Source organism: Myotis lucifugus, unplaced genomic scaffold, assembly GCF_000147115.1.
Source record: "Myotis lucifugus unplaced genomic scaffold, Myoluc2.0 scaffold_46, whole genome shotgun sequence".
Lineage (NCBI taxonomy): Eukaryota > Metazoa > Chordata > Mammalia > Chiroptera > Vespertilionidae > Myotis > Myotis lucifugus.
In genome coordinates, this window is record NW_005871094.1 from 7,482,082 (window position 1) to 7,501,543 (window position 19,462).

Below are 19,462 nucleotides of genomic sequence, written 5' to 3' on the forward strand. Positions count from 1 at the left end.
CAGCTTTCTAAGTTGATACTTATTGAGGGGTATCAACCTCAATAAGAGGTTTAATTAATTGGTTTTACCCTTGGCAGATGGTGAATGTGTACCATGTACATCAGCATTCCTGTTTCCTGTACCTTGGCAGTATCCTTGTGGATGAGTATGGCATGGAAGAAGGCTGTCGGCAAGGATTACTAGACATGCTTCAGGTATGTTTTCTTTGGGGAATATAGATGTATTGGTTCTTTGATGGTCTAAAGGCCTAGCAGTGTGTTCTTTACCATGTCTTTAATTCTGTTGCTTCTTTATGTTTCCACCCCAGGCATGTTGATTTCCTAATAACAGGGAGATAGAAACTTCCTAGTTCTCTGGACAGGCCTGCTTGGGAGAAAGAAAGATTGACTACACAAATGTAATGATCATTACTGCCTAATTATGCACTCCAGAGATAGGGTTTTTTGGGGGAGTGGGGAGGTGGGCAACTGGATTTAAATTCTTCCCTGGAACAGCCAGTGAACAAGTTTACTCAGCAGGGATGGTCTTAGGGTAAATAGCAGACGTTGGAAAAGGTTTCTGATATACTGCCCCCCACCCCCTCTAGTCATGGGGATGGAGGATGGGTGGGAATATATTAGGGAGTTAAATTATGATACTCCTTTTCCTCAAGATATCTTTCCCTTTAAAACTTCATCTACTACTATTAAAACTTCATCTACTCCCTTAGCAGACTGACCATGTTTAGCACATAAGCAGTCTTTAATTTCAGAAACTTCTAAAGCTTTGAAATGACATCTATCCACCTTCATCAACTTAAATCTATACCACCAATCCTTTCTGAAATGTGGCTTTCATTTGTGAAAACTGTTTATGTTAACTGAGAGAGATTTCCATCTTCCTTTTCTTGATCTTATTTTTGTCACAGTCTTTTGTGCTTTTCCCCTCTTTATTCCTTTTGTATGTGTTGTGATATTTAGCAAGTCTGAATGCTGTGGCATTTATATACAAGTATTTGATTTAAAATCACTTCTGTTTTAGGCACTGTGCATCCCCACCTTTCAGCTCCTAGAACAGCAAAATGGGCTGCAAAATCACCCTGACACCGTGGATGACCTGTTCAGGCTAGCCACCAGGTCAGTTCTTCCAAAGAGCAACCCTTTCTTTTATTGTTCATTCCCATCACTGCTTAGACTTGTCACCTAACACTTGACTGAGTCCTTCTCTGTGAAATGAGTTAAGTGAAGTAGGTAGATTAATCATTCATAACCCAAAGTTATATTTTGAGCCAGATTGTCCCCATAAGTGAGGAAAAGGAATTGGATGGGAGTAGGGGAAAGTGGCTAAGTTCCTGTCATGAAGGAGGAAACACATGCAGGACAGTAAAATTGTGCTTGGTAAAAACATTTGACTAGATAATCTCTAAAATCCCTTGAGGTTTTAACTTTGTATGCTGCTACGATATCAGGCTTCACCTCAAATTTTTCCTTGAGTAAATATAATTATATTTCAGAAAAAAATTCTTAGGATTTTAAGGTGCTTAGAAGTTACCTGGTGTTACACTTCCTAGCTCTGCCCCTAGCCTGCCACCTCATCTAGTGCTTAAATTCCTTTTACCAGTAACACTGATGTTATTGTCAAATCTTTGAGTTCCTTCTTAGTCCCTCACTAAGGAATTTTAATCAAACCAGTTAGTGAACAGAAAGCTTTTAAAAAAAAATAAACCATTATTAAATGTAGATGTTAGTTTTTGGACAAGTTAGAAAAATGTGTGTGGGTTTTTTTCCCCCCAGTTTATATGGGTGGGTTGTCAACCTCCGTTTTCCCAGGACATATTCCTTGAAAAACTAATTCCTAGAGATATTCTTTGTGCAAATGGTTGCCTGGTGAAAGGAACTAGAAAAACATTGTGTTTTTCTTGGAGATTCTCCATTACATTAAAGGGTCTAAGAAACCTTGTGGAAAATTGAATGGAAAGTAATAGAGTTTCTATATACTTCCTGCTTCCCCCACCCCCACCATGTATAATGACATGTATCCATCATTATAGTATTGTACAGAACAGTTTTACTACCCTAAAAATCCCCTGTGCTCCACCTATATGTCCCTTCCTCCTCTTCAAACCAAGCAACCACTGATCTTTTTACTTTCTCTCCATAGTTTTGTCTTTTACCCTGGCTGCTTTTATAGCCTTTTCCTGTCATTTATACCCAGCATGTCTTTCCACACCAGGTTTATTCAGCGTAGCCCTGTTACCTTGCTGAGGAGCCAGGTGGTCATCCCTATCTTACAGTGGGCCATTGCCTCTACTACCCTGGACCACCGGGATGCCAACTGTAGTGTCATGAGGTTCCTACGAGATCTCATTCATACAGGGGTAGCCAATGATGTAAGTATAATCATTGTAACTTTTCTACTTTGCAGCTCATTATCTTCTAATATTGCTTCCTCATTTCCTTAGGCATATCTGTCTTGGTGGTGATGTACTTCTTTAGCCTTTTCTTTTTTTTTTCTTTTTTTGTCTGGGAAGCTCTTGATTTCACTGTCTATTTTGAATGATAGCCTTGCTGGATATAGTAATCTGGTTTCAGATCCTTGTTTTCCATTACCTTGAGTAATTTATACCATTCCCTTCTGGCCTGTAGAGTTTCTGATGAGAAATCAGGTGTCAGCCCTATGGGAGTTCCTTTGTAGGTAACAGTTTGCTTTTCTCTTGCTGCCTTTAAGATTCCATCTTTAATTTTTGGCATTTTAATTATGATGTGTCTGGGCTTGGGCCTGTTTGGGTTCTTCTTGCTTGAGATTGAGACTCTCTGTGCCCCCCGAACTTATGTGACTTTTCCTTTAACCTGGTTAGGGAACTTTTCTACCATTATTTTTTCAAACACGTTCTCTATCCCCTGCTCACTTTCTTCCCCTTCTGGCGCTCCTATTATGCGAATATTATTACATTTCTTATTGTTCCATAGCTCCCTTAAACTGTCGTCCTGTTTTTTCATTGGTTTTTCTTTTTGGTCCTCTGATTGAGTGATTTTTTTTCTACCCTGTCTCTAATTCACTGATCCAGCCCTTGGCTTCACCTAATCTGCTGTGTATTCCTTCCAGTGTGTTCTTTATTAGTGCTATGTCATTCTTCATAGTTGTTATATCTTTTCTCATGCTGTTAACACTTGGAGTGCGGGTGAATTTCCCGCCAAAATATAAGATGGCTCTGTCTTTTGGTTTTGTTCCATCCACCAAAAGGGTGGATTACAAACAAATATTTGGTAATACGCAGTTACAATCGGCCCGAGTTTACACGTTTCCCGCACTCCACCGCAAATCTATATGAACCGAGTTAAAGATGGCTCCCGCGGAGTACGCGCAATTCACGCGAGCCGACTTAACTCGTTTCCCGCACTCCAAGTGTTAAGCATCTTTACTATCATTATTCTGAACTCTGTGTCTCATAAATTTCTTATCTCTATTTCATTTAGTTCTTCCAGAGAATTCTATCGTTCTCTCATTTGGAGCTTATTTTTTTGTCTCCTCATTTTGGCTGCCTGAGGGGTTTGTGTCTGTGTATTAGGTAGATCTACTACAACTCCTAATCTCTAGTGTAGGACAATGTCAGACACTGTTTGTGACTGGCCCTGAGTACCCGGTTTGGAGCTATCAGCAATCCCCAGTTTGTAGCTACCCCTGCTGGGGCTGGGTACTTTTGGAAAGGACCAAGATGTGCACCAGGTTCTGCTTTTCCTAGCCCCAGGCCTGGGATTAGATCAAAGTCTCAAAGCCTCCAGAGACCCGCCTCTGCCTGCATTCCCATTGACACTCAGACTTGATTAGCCTCAGGCTATTGACCACAGTATGGGCCTATAGGTCTTCCAACAGGGTGGGGCAACTGCCTTCCCCCCAGGCAAAAACTACTGGATAGCAAAGGTCCACAGGAGAAAGATTTCCTCCTCAGCATGAGGGAATGACTCAGCACAGGAAACCAGGGGGGCTGCTCCCTGATCTCCAACCTCAAAGCCCCCAATCCTGGCTTCTGCTCACACAGTTCCAGTCTACTCTACCCTTCCTCTGCCCAAGGTGAGTGGTTGTACACTAAGGTTTGTGTGTTGGCCCTTTAAGAGGGTTCCTGCATTTCCAGTCATCTCACTGTCAGACAGAACCCTGCTGCTTTTCACATATAGTTGATATGTGGGTACCTTTATCAGTTCTGTTGTTCTGGGCTGGAGAGCCCAGCTTGGGGTTTAGACCTCAGAGTTCTCAGTGGGAACCCCCAACAACTGAGATATCTCTCAGAACTTCAGCTGGTGTCCGTAGGGTCCCGGCCAGCCCTTTCGCTCCTCCCCACTTCCCACCAGTCTCTATTCGGTCTCCACTTTCCATCCTTGGTTATCAGGGGTCTCTCCAGCTAGTCTTCAATTGATTTTTCAGGATGGGTTTTCTGTATTTTAATTGTATTTCCAGTTTGGTCCTCGGAAAGTGTCAGTGTAGCTTCCACTTACTCCATCGCCATTTTGGAATCGTCTGAGTTGGTTTTCAAAAAGGAAATAAGAATACTTTATTATTTTTCACAGAAAAAAAAAGATTAAGAAAATTGCTACCCTTAATCTTTAACCATTGTGTCTCTTCTGCCCTCTTTTCATGAAAAATCTAAGGGTTAATCTTAGCTAAAACCCATGCCCATTTCTTTGATACTAAACTCAATGTTTTCTTCATGATGAAACATTTGGTGGGCTTTGTGAATCCTCCTGCTATATAATATGTATACCTTCTTTCCTGGGAAAGAGAAATTGCTAGACCAGCAATTTTTGACCTTTTTCATCTCATGGCACACAATAAACTAATTACTAACATTCTGCAGCACATCAAAAAATATATTAAATTTTTTTTTTGCCGGATCTGACAAATTAAAAAAAGGTATGATTTTTGGTTGATTCCCACTGGGTGGCTATTCTGTTGACTGTTGTCTTTTTTTTTTTTTTTTTTTTTTTTTTACAAAAAGAGGTCTGGGCCCCTGACTGAATAGTTAGATTTTTCATGTTGTAAAAATTCTTGCAGCATACCCATTGATAATGCTGTGTTAGATTAAAGGGGAAAGAGTACTTGGTCTGTGGGAAGTTGAAATTAGAACTTATCCATTGCTCCTGTTTTCTTTATAGCACGAAGAGGACTTTGAATTACGGAAAGAATTGATTGGACAGGTGATGAACCAGCTTGGACAGCAACTAGTAAGCCAGCTGCTCCACACATGCTGCTTTTGTCTCCCTCCCTACACCTTACCAGATGTGGCCGAAGTGCTCTGGGAGATCATGCAGGTTGACAGACCGGTAAGATTATTTTCATTAGGTACCCATTTCTCCCAGGCCTAAACTTTGGTTCCTTGCAGCCAACTATACCTTTGAAAGCAGCCCTGTTGAACATTCATGGAACCTAATTTAGGCATATTGCTAAGTTTAATTGTTAGACGAAGGGGGTCATATGAGGCCATTGATTCATCACTGGGTTATTGAAAGCATATTTTTGTCACTGTTGTATGGCTTATAAATTAAGTGAATACTAAGTGTACCCTAAGTGAATACTAAGTTTTGGATTCAGCTCTGTGGCCATCAGGGAGAAATGTGTTCATTTGTGGGAAATGCCCATATATCACTTGTATATTGTTACAGGTGATTTAGGAAGTGTTAATTAACTCCAAGCTCCTTAGGTAGCACTGTATGGTTCCCTGGTAATAAATTGAGTCAGAGCATTTGGAGGCATATAGATATGTTGTAAAACTAGTCTACAATATATACTTGATTTGCTTCCTTATTGGATTTATTTGCTTCCTGCTTTACTTCTTCAAGCAAGTTTTTTATCACCTGAGCATGGAAATTTTTTTTAGGCTATCCAGTAATGCCCAAGAAATTTCAGTACTAGTCCACATAGTCATAAATCAGGTTATGTATGCTGCATGAAAATTCTGAACATAGTGACAAAGTATATCATAGCCTGTAATTTATTTTTTTAAATAGGATTTATAATTTTTGATATTTAATATAAAAGCAGTTGGACCTAGTTAAAGTGAGCTGTCTACCAGAAGAGAAAGATCCAGATACTTACAACTTTGAAGTACATGTGTATCTTAACATTGTCTTTTGCTTTATGTTATCAATGGCAGTTCTTAGCCTCAATTTCAGCATTTTCACAAAAGAGAATGCACTTTTACTGTAAGACTCTAATATGACTGAGTCAGAAGTTCTACCTGGTCTGGTGTGCATCTCCAAAATTCAGTGATTAGTGTATATTGTCTTAGTGGGCATATGCTTTACTTGATCTTAGGTTCAAACAAAAAACATTCACATGGAGAGCAGGTGCTTAATAGATTTCCAACATTTTCTTTAGATTTATACTTCAGAAACAGCCACATTAACTTTAATTCTTATATCAAACTCTGAGGCTCCTGCATGATTATTTATCAAATAATCCTTCAGTGCTTCCATGTAAGTTCAAGTGTTTTAGGAATGAATAGTACCAGCAGTTCCCATTGCTGGGTGTTCAATACATATGTTCTGTTTCAATCTAATACAGTAGTATTTTTGTGTTTTCCTGAAGAAAGTACTCTGTGTGCCTAGAGACCAACAACTTTAATTCCAAAAGTCCTTGACATAAGAAATAAAATGTCCATACTTTCTCACTTTTTTACAAATACACTTGGTTTCCAAGTAACAAAAGACTTATTATATAAATTTGATTTTACAAAAACATTCTTGATTTGTAAACATATAGTTAAATGCTAACAGAAGAAGAAAATGAGAACAGCAAGTTTGGACAGGAATACAAACCATGTAACCATGTGCTCTTTAAGAGTTTACTATAGACCAGTGATGGCGAACCTTTTGAGCTCGGCGTGTCAGCATTTTGAAAAACCCTAACTTAACTCTGGTGCCGTGTCACATATAGAAATTTTTTGGTATTTGCAACCATAGTAAAACAAAGACTTATACTTTTGATATTTATTTTATATATTTAAATGCCATTTAACAAAGAAAAATCAACCAAAAAAAATGAGTTCGCTTGTCACCTCTGACACGTGTGTCATAGGTTCGCCATCACTGCTATAAACCCATGAGCTAATGAAGCAATTTAAAGTGATTGTTTTCTGTAAATATCAACTACAGCTGAGTTTTTGTAAAGGAACTCTTACATAAATTTGGGTTGTCTATACCCTATAAGTAAACTGATTGAAGTTGTAACTAAGTATTTAAGTCCAGAGAACATTTACATTCTTGAGGACTTTCTTAATCATACCATTTTCAAAGTTCAATACCTTTTTAATAGAAGATGACATGCCAACTTTGTCTCTTGACTTGAGTGAACTTCTAAAGCCCTTTCTTTCTTGGATATCCACCTGTGACAAATTTATTCAGTATTTTCTTTTTTAAAATATGTTTTTATTGATTTCAGAGAGAAAGGGAGAGAGAGAAACATCAGTGATGAGAGAGAATCATCGATCTGCTGCCTCCTGCACACCCCACACTGGGGATCAAGCCCACAACCTGGGCATGTGCCCTGACTGGGAATCAAATCATGACCTCCTGGTTCATTGGTCGATGCTCAACCACTGAGCCATGCCAGTTGGGCTTATTCAGTATTTTCAACCTAATTTCTCAGATTGCTTTACTGGAAGATGACAAGGCTCATTATATGCTAGCTAATTAGTCTTTGCTTTTTTTAGTTTAGTTTCTTACTGTTTTTGTTTTGTTAACTCTTGAGTGATTTTTTAAATACCAAAACTTTGTCAATTAAGGATTTCCTGAATTTGTTGTCCCTGCTTTTTGTGTGTGTGTGTTGGTTTTTTTTAAATATACTTTTTATTGATTTCAGAGAGGAAGGGAGAAAGAGATAGAAACATCGATATATATAAAAGCCTAAGCAACCATTATGATCTGTCAACTGAACGACCAGTCACAATGATGACGCACTGACCACCAGGGGGCAGGCACTTAGTGCAGGAGCTGCCCCCTGGTGGTCAGTGTGCTCCCACAGCCAACCTCCCATGGCTGGCCAACCTCTTTCAGTCCCTCCCCCGCAATTGGCCTTGATCGCTGGCCAACCTCCTGCAGTCCCAATCGCCTGCCAGGCCGAGGGACCCCACCCATGCACAAATTCATGCACCGGACCTCTAGTCAATGATAAGTGAGAATCACTGATCTGCTGCCTCCTGTATGCCCCCTACTGGGAATCAAGCCCACAACGCAGACATATGCCCTTGATTGGAATCAAACCTGGGACCCTTTAGTCTGCAGGCTGACACTCTATCCACTGAGCAAAACCAGCTAGGACTTTTTTTGTTTGAGTAGAGTGTTTTCTTCCTTGAGGGCAACATTTGAGAAATTATGCAGTATTCTTTTGGAGTAAGGAAAGGTTTATTGATGGGGAAGGTGTCTAAAATCCATCTTAAGAAAGTACAGAATTCAGGCTTCTTTTATGTCAAGTGAAGGATAAATGGGAGAGGCAAGAGGTGATTGATAACCACAGACATCTGGACACCAGCAGGGGTCAAGAGGCCAACAATGGTCCGAGGAAGATTATTAAACTTTTTTGTTTTTAGTCTTGATTCTAGTTGATGTGAGTATGGTTACAAGCTTCCTACAAATAGTTTTGAATTTCCTGTACATGAGAGTTTACTGCACTTGTTTCCCATATAATCCAGTTCAATGGTATAGATTCTAAGGGCCTCATCACAATCCTCATTGATGATAATACTGTTGGCAACAATGAAAACAACACCAGGTGTTAAAACTGGTGGAGTCAGACCAGACCTCAGTTCAGCAACTTTGGTACTTGAGTTCTGGCTAAGAAAGAATTCAAAGCCAAGATTCAAACTATAAGAGAAAGTTTATTTAGAAAGTCACACAGGTAGAAGTGAGTCGTGGAAGAAATAGGCTCAGGAAACAAGTTATAGAGGCTAAAGAAGGACCCTTGGAGCTTAGGAGAGGGAAAAGGAAAGGTAATGCACCTGGGGGAAGAAGAGGGCGAGGGGAAAGGGATGGCATGCTCCCAGGAGGGAGAGTGCGCCATGCAGTACTTTTTAAGCATTTGTAGCGTAATATTTACTTTTCTCTGCTCTGTTATCATAAATTAACATAATGGGAAAACATATAATGTAAAAAAATTAGCTGGAAACTATAACCAAAGTATACATTCTACTTAAGAAAAATGTGAAGAAAAATTAGAACTAACTCAAAGAAGAACAATTTGACTGAAAATAAGAATCCAGAGGAAGTCTCTAGAATTTTGATTTTTAGTTTGAAGAAGGAAGGAAGCAAGGGGGCTGAGGATAAGCAGTTTTAGTGCATATGAAAGGTACAAAGATACCTTGTTTGGGTATAAATAAATTTTTCTAAATAGCAACTAGAGTGAACAACAAAAGAACTTTCTAACCCAAGGAAGAGAGGGTATCACAAAGGACCTTATTGACATGACTTCTGAGAGAGATGACCTTAAAATCCTGAAATTTCTGAATTTATATTACATTTATACTTTGACATGTTTACTAACTATACTTTTTGTCCCTACCCTTTCTGATACCTGAACCTTTGCCTTTGATCTTTAGACTCAAGAGTTTTTTGGCAGATATTTAATTTTTAAAATACTGTATGAGTTTAATGACAGGAACAGAACAATAGCCTCATCCAGGAGAGATTTCCCTCTCAAGGAAGAAGGCTCTTTCTGAAATGATGTCTGCTACCCCTTTGAAGGGAAGTCTAGGCATGTCTTTGTATCTGATTCCAACCCCCAGAGGGTTGGATGACCTGAAAATAGTGCTTTTGTTAATTCTTTTACTTGCTTCCAAGTCCCAGGGCACTAATGCTACTAAGGAAAACATGCAGGTTTTTGTTATTACCTATGCAGTCCCAGTTGAGTAAGCCCTGCCTCCTTTAAAAACTCTTATTCTTCTTCTTGGTACAGACTTTTTGTCGATGGTTAGAGAATTCCTTGAAAGGTTTGCCAAAAGAAACAACTGTGGGAGCTGTCACAGTGACACACAAACAACTAACAGATTTCCACAAACAAGTCACAAGGTGAGTGATGCTGGGTGTGTGTGTTTTTAAAGGAGTATGAAACGTTGTTCGCGCTCATGGTGATTCCGGGTGACTAGCAGTTGCGTGCTGCTCAGTGTTATAGTTGCTTAGCTGTTTCTGCTATTAAGAATGATTCAGCAATAAACTAGGGTCCTTTCCCTGTGCAAAAAAAAATAAAATAAAAATAAAAATAAAGGAGTATGAACTGCAGCTGGGGTGTGTAGAGAAATATATCTTTGTTTCTTGTACCATCTTAGTTACAGATCTGCCCAGGAGTATGGTTCTTATGTGCCTTTGTATTTTTAGTGTCCATGTAGTCTTGAATTGCAGATTGGCATGGGAAGCCAGTCTTGGGGAAAATATCACCATGTAGTATATGTGTGTGTCAGTTTTATTATACATATATTAACTGTTATAAGAACTTAATAAGTAAGTGGAAGCATTATATTTTTCAAAAGAAAAATGCACTGAGCAGCACATTACCCTGCAGGAGATCTGTTTTTTCCTTTGAAGTCCTTAATTCTCATTTATATTCAGGGGTCAAGAATGCAGGTGTCTGAATAGGTGAAACATTGATTGTAAAACAAAGAGTGATGTAGACTGCAATAAATTGGAAAAATTTTGCCATACCTAAAACAAATAAAAATCTCTCTGGGATGCATTAGGCCCATGAGCCACTTGCTTACAGCTCACTTAAAATGTTAGGTGTACGTAAGTGGGTTTTTCACTGTGAACATAATAAACATTTTATATAGCTACATAGTCTTTCTAATCACTATTTTATATCTATACAGGTATTGCTTGATTTCTTTATAGTATTTCTCTTAGTAGACATTTGATCTTGTTTGTTGTTTTCAGTGTTATAGATAATATGGTAAGTCTAGCCTTTTCTTCTTTTGACCATTTTCATTAAAATCATTGAATCAAAGGTTATGAGACTTTTATGGTCCTTGATAATATTAATGACAGCAACTTAAATTGGATGTTATAACTGTGTGTTACCTTGCCTGGATATTCCTTTTTGTGTCTAGAGTCTAGAATTTTGACTAAATTTTAGGCAGTGGCTTATATTCATTCAGTTGTGGGACAATTTCTAGATCCAAGAATGAGTGTTGCAAAAGGTTGATAATAGTGAAAAAAACTTGATATATTCCAGTTGCCCATCAGTAGACAACAATTATATAACAGTTTGTCTATACTAGTAAGTAGGCACTTTAAAAAAAAAAGGAAAAATGCATATATGAAAAATAGGATATAAAGGAGGGAATAACAGTATCGTGTAAACTCAACTTGCACTTAAATTTTTTTATTTTTAATTGTGATAAAATACAGAGTTGATCATCTTAACCATTTTGAGGTACTGTTAGCAGTGTAAGTGTGTTCACATTGTTGTGACTCTAGAACTTTCTCATTTTGCACAACTGAGGCTGTGCCCATTCTCTGCTCACCCTGCCCCTGGCAACCATCATTCTGCTTTCTGTGTGTGTGTGTGTCTGTCCATCTATATATACACCACATTTTATTTTTTCATTCCTCTGCTGATGAATATTTGAGTTGTTTCAGCCTCTTGTCTGTTGTAAGTAATGCTTCTGTGAACATGAATATACAAATATCTTAAGACCCGGCTTTCAGTTCTTTTTGGATATATATCTGGACATGGAATTTCTGGATTATATGGCAGTTCAGTTTAATTTTTTGAAGAACCTCCATACTATTTTCCATAGTGGCTATTTTATCTTCCCACCAACAGTACATAAGGTTCTGATTTCTCCATATCTGTTTTTACTTTTGTTTCCTGTGCTTTTGGTGTCATATCCAAGAAATCATTATCAAATCTAATGTCATGAAGTTTTTACCCTATTTTTTTCTAACAGTTTTATAGTTTTAGGTCTTTGATCAATTTTGAGTTAGTTTTTGTATATGATGTATGTTAAGCGTCCAACTTTGTTTTTGCACGTGGACATCTAGTTTTCCCAGCACTGCCCTTTTCTGCATTGAGTGGCATTTTTATTGAAAATAATATGCAAGGGATTTATTTCTGGGTTCTCTATTCCATTGGTCTGTGTGTCTGTCTTTATGTTAGTACCATACCATTTTAATTACTATAGCTTAAATTTTAAAATTGGGCAGTGTGAGACCTCCAACTTTGTTCTTTTTCAAGATTATTTTGGCTCTTCTAGGTCCCTTGTGATTCCACATTTTTTTGTTTTCACACACAAAAAGTAAATTGGGATTTTTTTAAAATTTTTTTTTACATTGAATCTGTAGATCAGTTTGGATAGTATTGACATCTTAACAATATTAAGTCTTCCAGTCCATGAGCATAAGATGTCTTTCCATTTATTGGTGTCTTTAATTTCTTGCAGCAACATTTTGTAGTTTAAGCATTTTATTCTTTTTGATGCTATTATAAATGAATTAATGTGTACTTTTTAAAGATATGTATATATGTGTGTGTACATATATATATGTATGTGTGTGTGTGTATATGTATATATATATATATATACACACACACACACACACACTACTTTTTGCATAGAAAATTATTTCTGGAAAGATATATAACTAGGACCAGGAAGGGGAGGGAGACTTGCACTTCATAACCTCTGTACTGTTTGCATTTATTTCATGACCATGTGCTATACTTTCATATTTGAAACCAGACCCAGTTTTTAAAAGTGAGAAAAAATACAATGAATTGTAGGCAATGGATTGAAGAGCTAAGAGCTAATCTTCTTTTCTAAGAATTGATTTTAAAAAAAAAAAATCTTTATTATTGAAAGTATTACATATGTCCCCCCTTTTCCCCCATTGGCCCCTTCTAGCTCGCCCCACACCCCAGGCCTTCACCACCCTATTATTGGTGACCATGGGTTATGCACATATGCATACAAGTTCTTCCCACCCACCCACACTCCCTCGCCTTCCCTCTGAGATTCCACAGTCTGTTCTATGCTTCTATGTTTCTGGATCTATTTTGTTCATCAGTTTATTTTGTTCATTAGATTCCACATATGAGTGAGATCATGTGATACTTCTCTTTCTCTGACTGGCTGAGTTCACTTAGCATAATACTCTCCAGGTCCTTCCATGCTATTTCAAAGAGTAAGAGATCCTTCTTTTTTACTGCTGCATAGTATTCCATGGTGTAAATGTACCACAGCTTTTTTATCCACTCATCTACTGATGTGCACTTGGGCTGTTTCCAGATTTTAGCTATTGTAAATTGCACTGCTATGAACATAGGGGTGCATACATTCTTTTTCTGATTGGTGTTTCAGGTTTCTTAAGATATGAGAATTGATTTCTTAATGTCATTTTATTTCTTTTTTTACTTATTTAATATTTTTTAATCATTTTTATTTTTTGATTACAGTTGACATACAATATTATATTCATTTCAGTGGTTAGACATTATATAACTTACCAAGTGATCACCCTGATAAATCTCATACCCATCTGACACAAGAAATAGTTATTAGAATATTATTTTTTCTTTTCGTTTTTTAGAATATTATTGACTCTATTCCCTATACTGTACTTTACATCTCCATGACTATTCTGTGACAACCAACTTGTATTTCTTAATTCCTTCGCCTTTTTCACCCTCCTCCCAAACCCTTCTCCTATCTGGCAACCATCAAAATGTTCTCTATAGCCCTAGCTGATTTGGCTCAATGGATAAAGCCTTAGCCTGCAGACTGAAGGGTCTCAGGTTCGATTCCGGCCAAGGGCACATGCCTGGGTTGTGGGCTTGATCCCCAGTAGGGGGCGTGCAAGAGGCAGCCAATCAATGATTCTCTCTCATCATTGATGTTTCTATTCTCTCTCCCTCTCCCTTCCTCTCTAAAATCAATAAAATATATTTTTAAAAAAAATGTTCTCTATATCTATGAGTCTCTTTCTGTTCTGCTTTATTTATTTTGTTTTTTAGATTCAGTTGTTAATAAATATGTATATATTGCCATTTTATTCTTCATATTTTTTATCTTTTTTTTCTTCTTAAAGAAGACCCTTTAACATTTCAGGTAATACTGGTTTTATGGTGATGAACTACTTTAGCTTTTTCTTGTCTGAGCAGCTCTTTGTATGTCCTTCAACTCTAAATGATAGCTTTGCTGGGTAGAGTAATCTTGGTTTAGGTACTTGCTTTTCATAACTTTACATATTCCTTGCCACTCCCTTCTGTCCTGCAAAATTTTTATTGAGTTATCAGCAGACAGTCTTATGGGAGCTCCCTTGTAGGTAACCAACTGCTTTTCTCTTACTGCTTTTAAGATTCTCTCTTTATCTTTAACCTTTTGCATTTTAATTATGATGTGTCTTGGTGGGGGCCCTCTTTGGGTTTATCTTGTTTGGGATTCTCTGCTCTTCCTGGGCTTGTATGTCTCTTTCCTTGACCAGGTGAAGGAACTTTTCTGTCATTATTTTTTCAAATAGATTTTCAATTTCTTGCTTTTCTCTCTTCTCTTTCCTGCAACCCCGTGATGCAAATGTTGGCACACTTGACGTTGTCCTAGAGACCACTTACAGTATCTTCATACTTTGGGATTTCTTTTTGCTGTTCTGGTTGTGTGTTTTTTGCTTCCTTATATCCCAAATTGCTGATTTTATTCTCAGCTTCATCTACTCTACTGCTGATTCCTGTAAATTATTCTTCATTTCAATTAATATATCCTTCATTTCTGATTGGTTATTTTTTATGGTTTCTATGTCTTTTTTCATGCCGTTGAAGTTCTCAGTAAGTTCCTCAAGCATCCTTATAACCATTGTTTTGAACTCTGTATCTAGCAGTTTGCTTGCCTCCATTTCATTTAGTTCTTGGAAATTTCTCCTGTTCTTTCACTTGAGACCTGTTTTTTGTTGTGTCCACATGTTGGCTGTTTCCCTGTGTTTGTTTCTATGTATTAGATAGAGTTGCTATGTCTTCTGGACTTGTTAGAGTGGTCTTATGTAGTAGGTGTCCTGTAGGGCCCAGTGGCACAGCCTTCCCAGTCATCTGAGCTGGATGCTCCAGGTGCACCCCTGTGTGGGCTATGTGCACTGTCCTGTTGTCATTGAGCCTTAATTGTATCACTGGAGAGGGATCGACCCCCAGGCCAATCAGCTGTGAGGACTGGCTGCGACAACAGAGAAGAGCTATGGAACAGGACTTGCTTCAGTGAGGCTTTGGTGCTCATAGGGTCCACCCCTTGACTAGTGTTGCTAGTGGAGATGGTAGACTGTAATCCATCATGGTCTAAAGCTGTCCACTGGGTGCACTGGCTCTGCAGCCTCCTTGGAGGTGCAAGATCAGCTACTGCCTGTGCTTGTCTGGGGCCGCCAGCATGAGCTGCAAAGCAGTCTGCAGATGATTGCTACTTGTGCTGGGCTTGGAGGTGCCCAGGAAAGGCCAACCTGTAAACCAAGGCTGGTTGCCTCTAGTGCCATGCCTGGAGCCACTTAGCAAGAGATGCAAAGTACACATAGGCCAGATGCTTATTTGAAAGATTTTAGGAAAGTCTGAAGCATGAGGCAGGAGAGTCCATTTATATGGAAACGCCCCTGGAAACACCTTGGGTGGGACCGCAAGTTGATAGGTGCCAGGTCTCAGGGAATTACCAGGGCAGGGTGAACACTGTGAGCCAGGTTGATGGAGACCCAGAAGTGGTGCCTGCCTTCCAGCTCTGTGCGGGAAGGTCTCAGAAAAGGAACAATGAACTCTGCCAGTACTTTTGTCTGACAGAAAGCTGCACCACCACCATTTCTCCCACCCCACCCCCCACCAGCTCTTGCCCTGATGACAGACAATTCAGTTCCTCCTTGTATGTCCCTCATTCTTTTAAGCTGTGCTGGAGCTCAGGGGGAGTGAGTTAGAGTTAAGTCCATGCATAAACCCTTTAAGAGGAACTGCCTCGGACTCCAGCAGCTTTCTGTGTCACTCAGCCACAATCCCTACTGGTTTTTACAGCCAGAAGTTAATGGGACTTCTCTTTCTAGTTCTGGAACCCTGGGCTGGGAGGCCTGGTGTGAGGGTAAGACTCCTTGCTCCTCAGGGAGGACCTATACAGCTGAAAAATCCCTCCCAATTTTAAACCACCATACATAAGTGTGGGACCAGCCAGTTTTGAGTTTTCACCCCTCCTACTAGTCCCAATGTGGCTTCTTTAAATTTCTAGTTACAGGACTTCCATTCAGCTAGATTTCAGGAAGTTCAGAATGGTAGTTTATCTGTAGTTGAGTTGTAATTTTGATGTGGATATGGGAGGATTCGAGTACATTTTTTAAAAATATTTTATTGAGTTTTACAGAGTGGAAGGGAGAGGGATAGAGAGTTAGAAACATCGATGGGAGAGAAACATCAATCAGCTGCCTCCTGCACACCTCCTGGGGATGTGCCCACAACCAAGGTACATGCCCTTGACCGGAATCGAACCTGGGACTTTTCAGTCTGCAGGCCGACGCTCTATCCACTGAGCCAAACCGGTTAGAGCTCGAGTACCACATTTACCTACACTGCTTTCTTGACCTGAAGTCTTTTTTTTAATTTGTTTTTTTGTTTGTTTGTTTGTTTTTTGGTGGGAGGATAGAAACATCAATGATGAGAGAGAATCATTGATCAGCTGCCTCCTGCATGCCCCCTACAGGGGATTGAGCCTGCAACCCGGGCATGTGCTCTGACAGGGAATCAAACCATGACCTCCTGGTTCATAGGTCAGTGAACCACTCTGGCCGGGCTTGATCGGAAGTCTTAGTGTCATTTTTCAAAATGGTTTACTTTCTCATCTCCCAGAGTATTTCCAATAATTTTGTTAAAGTTAAAATCCCAAACCTTGAGTGCTGTTTTTAGTTTACCTGTGGCTTAACTTCATGCCCAAGAAGTAACTGACTTTTGGCCAGAGATCAAGTGGCATGCATGACTGGAAAGTAGCATGTGACTGCCTGCTTTCGTGACACATTTTGCCAGAAAAGGGGACTTCCCCTCTACTAAGGAGGCATATACTAGTATTGACTGGGATGACCTTATAAAATTATTTATTTTTACTATAAATCCTCCCAGTAGAAGTAGTATTCTACCTACAAGCTGTCTCAGGGGTAAAAGTATAATTAGTTGCTTTTCTCTACTTTTGTTTTACTCTGTTCCTTCTAGTACAGCCATGGGCAAACTACGGCCCGTTTGAAATGAATAAAACTAAAAAAAAAAAAAAAAAAAAGACCGTACCCTTTTATGTAATGATGTTTACTTTGAATTTATATTAGTTCACACAAACACTCCATCCATGCTTTTGTTCCGGCCCTCCGGTCCAGTTTAAGAACCCATTGTGGCCCTCGAGTCAAAAAGTTTGCCCACCCCTGTTCTAGTAACTAGTTGGTCAGTAGAGGGGCAGGATGATATTGACTCCAGTTAGAGCAACTGGGAACCTGGGGCTTAGAGTCACAGATGTTGGTTTGAATCTTGCCACTTACTGGCTGTTACTTTGTTGTTGTTATTTCTTTCTCTTTTTTTGGCTGTTACTTTGAACTTCAGCATATTTATCTTTTGAAATAGGGTTAGTAACCCTAGCCAGTTTGGCTCGGTGGATAGAGCATCAGCCTGTAGACTGAAGGGTCCTTGGGTTCAATTCTGGTCAAGGGCACAAGCCCGAGTTGTGGGCTAGATCCCTAGTAGGGGGTATACCGCAGGAGGTAGCCAGCTGATCAATGATTCACTCTCAGGGAGGGGGGGGGGTGTAAGAGATGAACCGAAGGACTTGTATACATGCATACGAGCATAACCAATGGACACAAGACACTGGGGGGCATGGGAGGCTAGGGGAGGGTCAAGGGGAGAAAAAAAAGGAGACATATATGATACTCTTTGTAATACTTTAAGCAATAAAACAATAAAATAAAATAAAAATGATTCACTCTCATCATTGCTATTTCTCTCTCTTCCTCTCCCTTCCTCTCTGAAATCAATAAAAATATATTTTAACAAAATAAAACAAAAGTAGGGTTATTATGGGATACCAAGTGGAAATCATGAGATCTGGCACATAGTAGGTGATTAGTAAATGTTAACTTTCTCCATGGAAAATTATCTACCAGATTGTCATTATGTATTTATAAAACTAGCTGAAGCATGCTTCCTGCTAGCTCTAAGACAATCACCCACACATTCTGGAATAAGTCTCCACCAAGTCCATATTCCTTCATCTGGGCTAACATATAACAGGTAGAACAATAGAGTAAGTCTGAAATAAAGTTATGGACATTCCCTACTTTAATTAAAATCTTGGGGCACGGAAAGGGGATCCAAATAATGCAGTGCTGTGAACAAAAAGATCTGTGATCTTTGCCCTGTGATATGGAAAAAAAAGGTCCACTACCAACCTGGCCTACTTGATCTCTCATTGCTAAACAAGTTTTGCAGCTCCTCGTATAGTAGGCTGTGACATAATGATGGGAAATGAACATAAGAGGTAATGTTGAGGTGCAAGAGAAAGGGTTTGAGATTGCTCACCTCCTCTTACTAATTCTGTCTTTAGTATGCATGTTGCCCTTGAACTTCTGTTCCATGCATGACTCAGTCTCCCTTTTGGTTTTAAGGTCCTGTAACTCCTGCCTCAACATGCTGCTTTGTTTGCCATCCTAGCTGGGAAGGTGAACTGGTTTAGTGTCATTTCAGCAAGTCCAAGCCTGTTTTTCAGATGGTACCTATCAAAGTATAGTGGACAAATTGGGATTGTGGGACTAGATGCCAGAAAATAGAACCTAGAAAAATAGTGGCAGCTTTAAATGGATGGATGGATAGATAGATAGATAGATAGATAGATAGATAGATAGATAGATAGATGAAAGAAAGAAAGAAAGAAAGAGAGAGAGAGAGAGAGAGAGAGAGAGAGAGAGAGAGAGAGAGGAAGGAAGGAAGGAAGGAAGGAAGGAAGGAAGGAAGGAAGGAAGGAAGGAAGGAAGGAAGGAACTAAGGCAACAACAAAATAGTTCTAGCTTTTAGGAAGTTTTTAAAAATCCTTTTTTTTTTTTTTAGTTTAAACACCAAGGACACTTAAGTTAAACATTTGGCCCTGACAGGTTTGGCTCAGTGGATAGAGCGTCGGCCTGCGGACTGAAGGGTCCCAGGTTTGATTTCGGTCAAGGGCATGTGCCTTGGTTGCGGGCATATCCCCAGTGGGCGGTGTGCAGGAGGCAGCTGATCGGTGTTTCTCTCTCATCGATGTTTCTAACTCTCTATCTCTCTCCCTTCCTCTCTGTAAAAAATCAATAAAATATATTTTTAAAAAAACAAGCAAACAAAAAAAAACATTTGGCTGAAGCTCTTATGCCAGAGCAGTTGCTGACAAGATTGGGAGCAGAAACTGAGCTGAGTTGAGACACTGTGGCCTGTCCCTCATTTCACCCTGTCTCACCATAGTTCTCCTGGACTTGTATTTTGTTACTTCTTCTTA

General features: G+C 39.2%; 1 protein-coding gene across 1 annotated transcript in view; it reads left to right on the forward strand.

The window, feature by feature from the left end:
- TNPO3 (transportin 3) overlaps positions 1 to 19,462 on the forward strand; it is a 99,757-nt gene that overhangs the window by 75,760 nt on the left and 4,535 nt on the right. Inside the window, exons 15-19 of the mRNA XM_023753546.1 lie at positions 78 to 194; positions 1,021 to 1,115; positions 2,212 to 2,368; positions 5,130 to 5,297; positions 9,922 to 10,034. Of these exons, the coding sequence (XP_023609314.1) occupies positions 78 to 194; positions 1,021 to 1,115; positions 2,212 to 2,368; positions 5,130 to 5,297; positions 9,922 to 10,034 (650 nt within the window). The remainder of the gene's footprint in view (positions 1 to 77; positions 195 to 1,020; positions 1,116 to 2,211; positions 2,369 to 5,129; positions 5,298 to 9,921; positions 10,035 to 19,462) is intronic.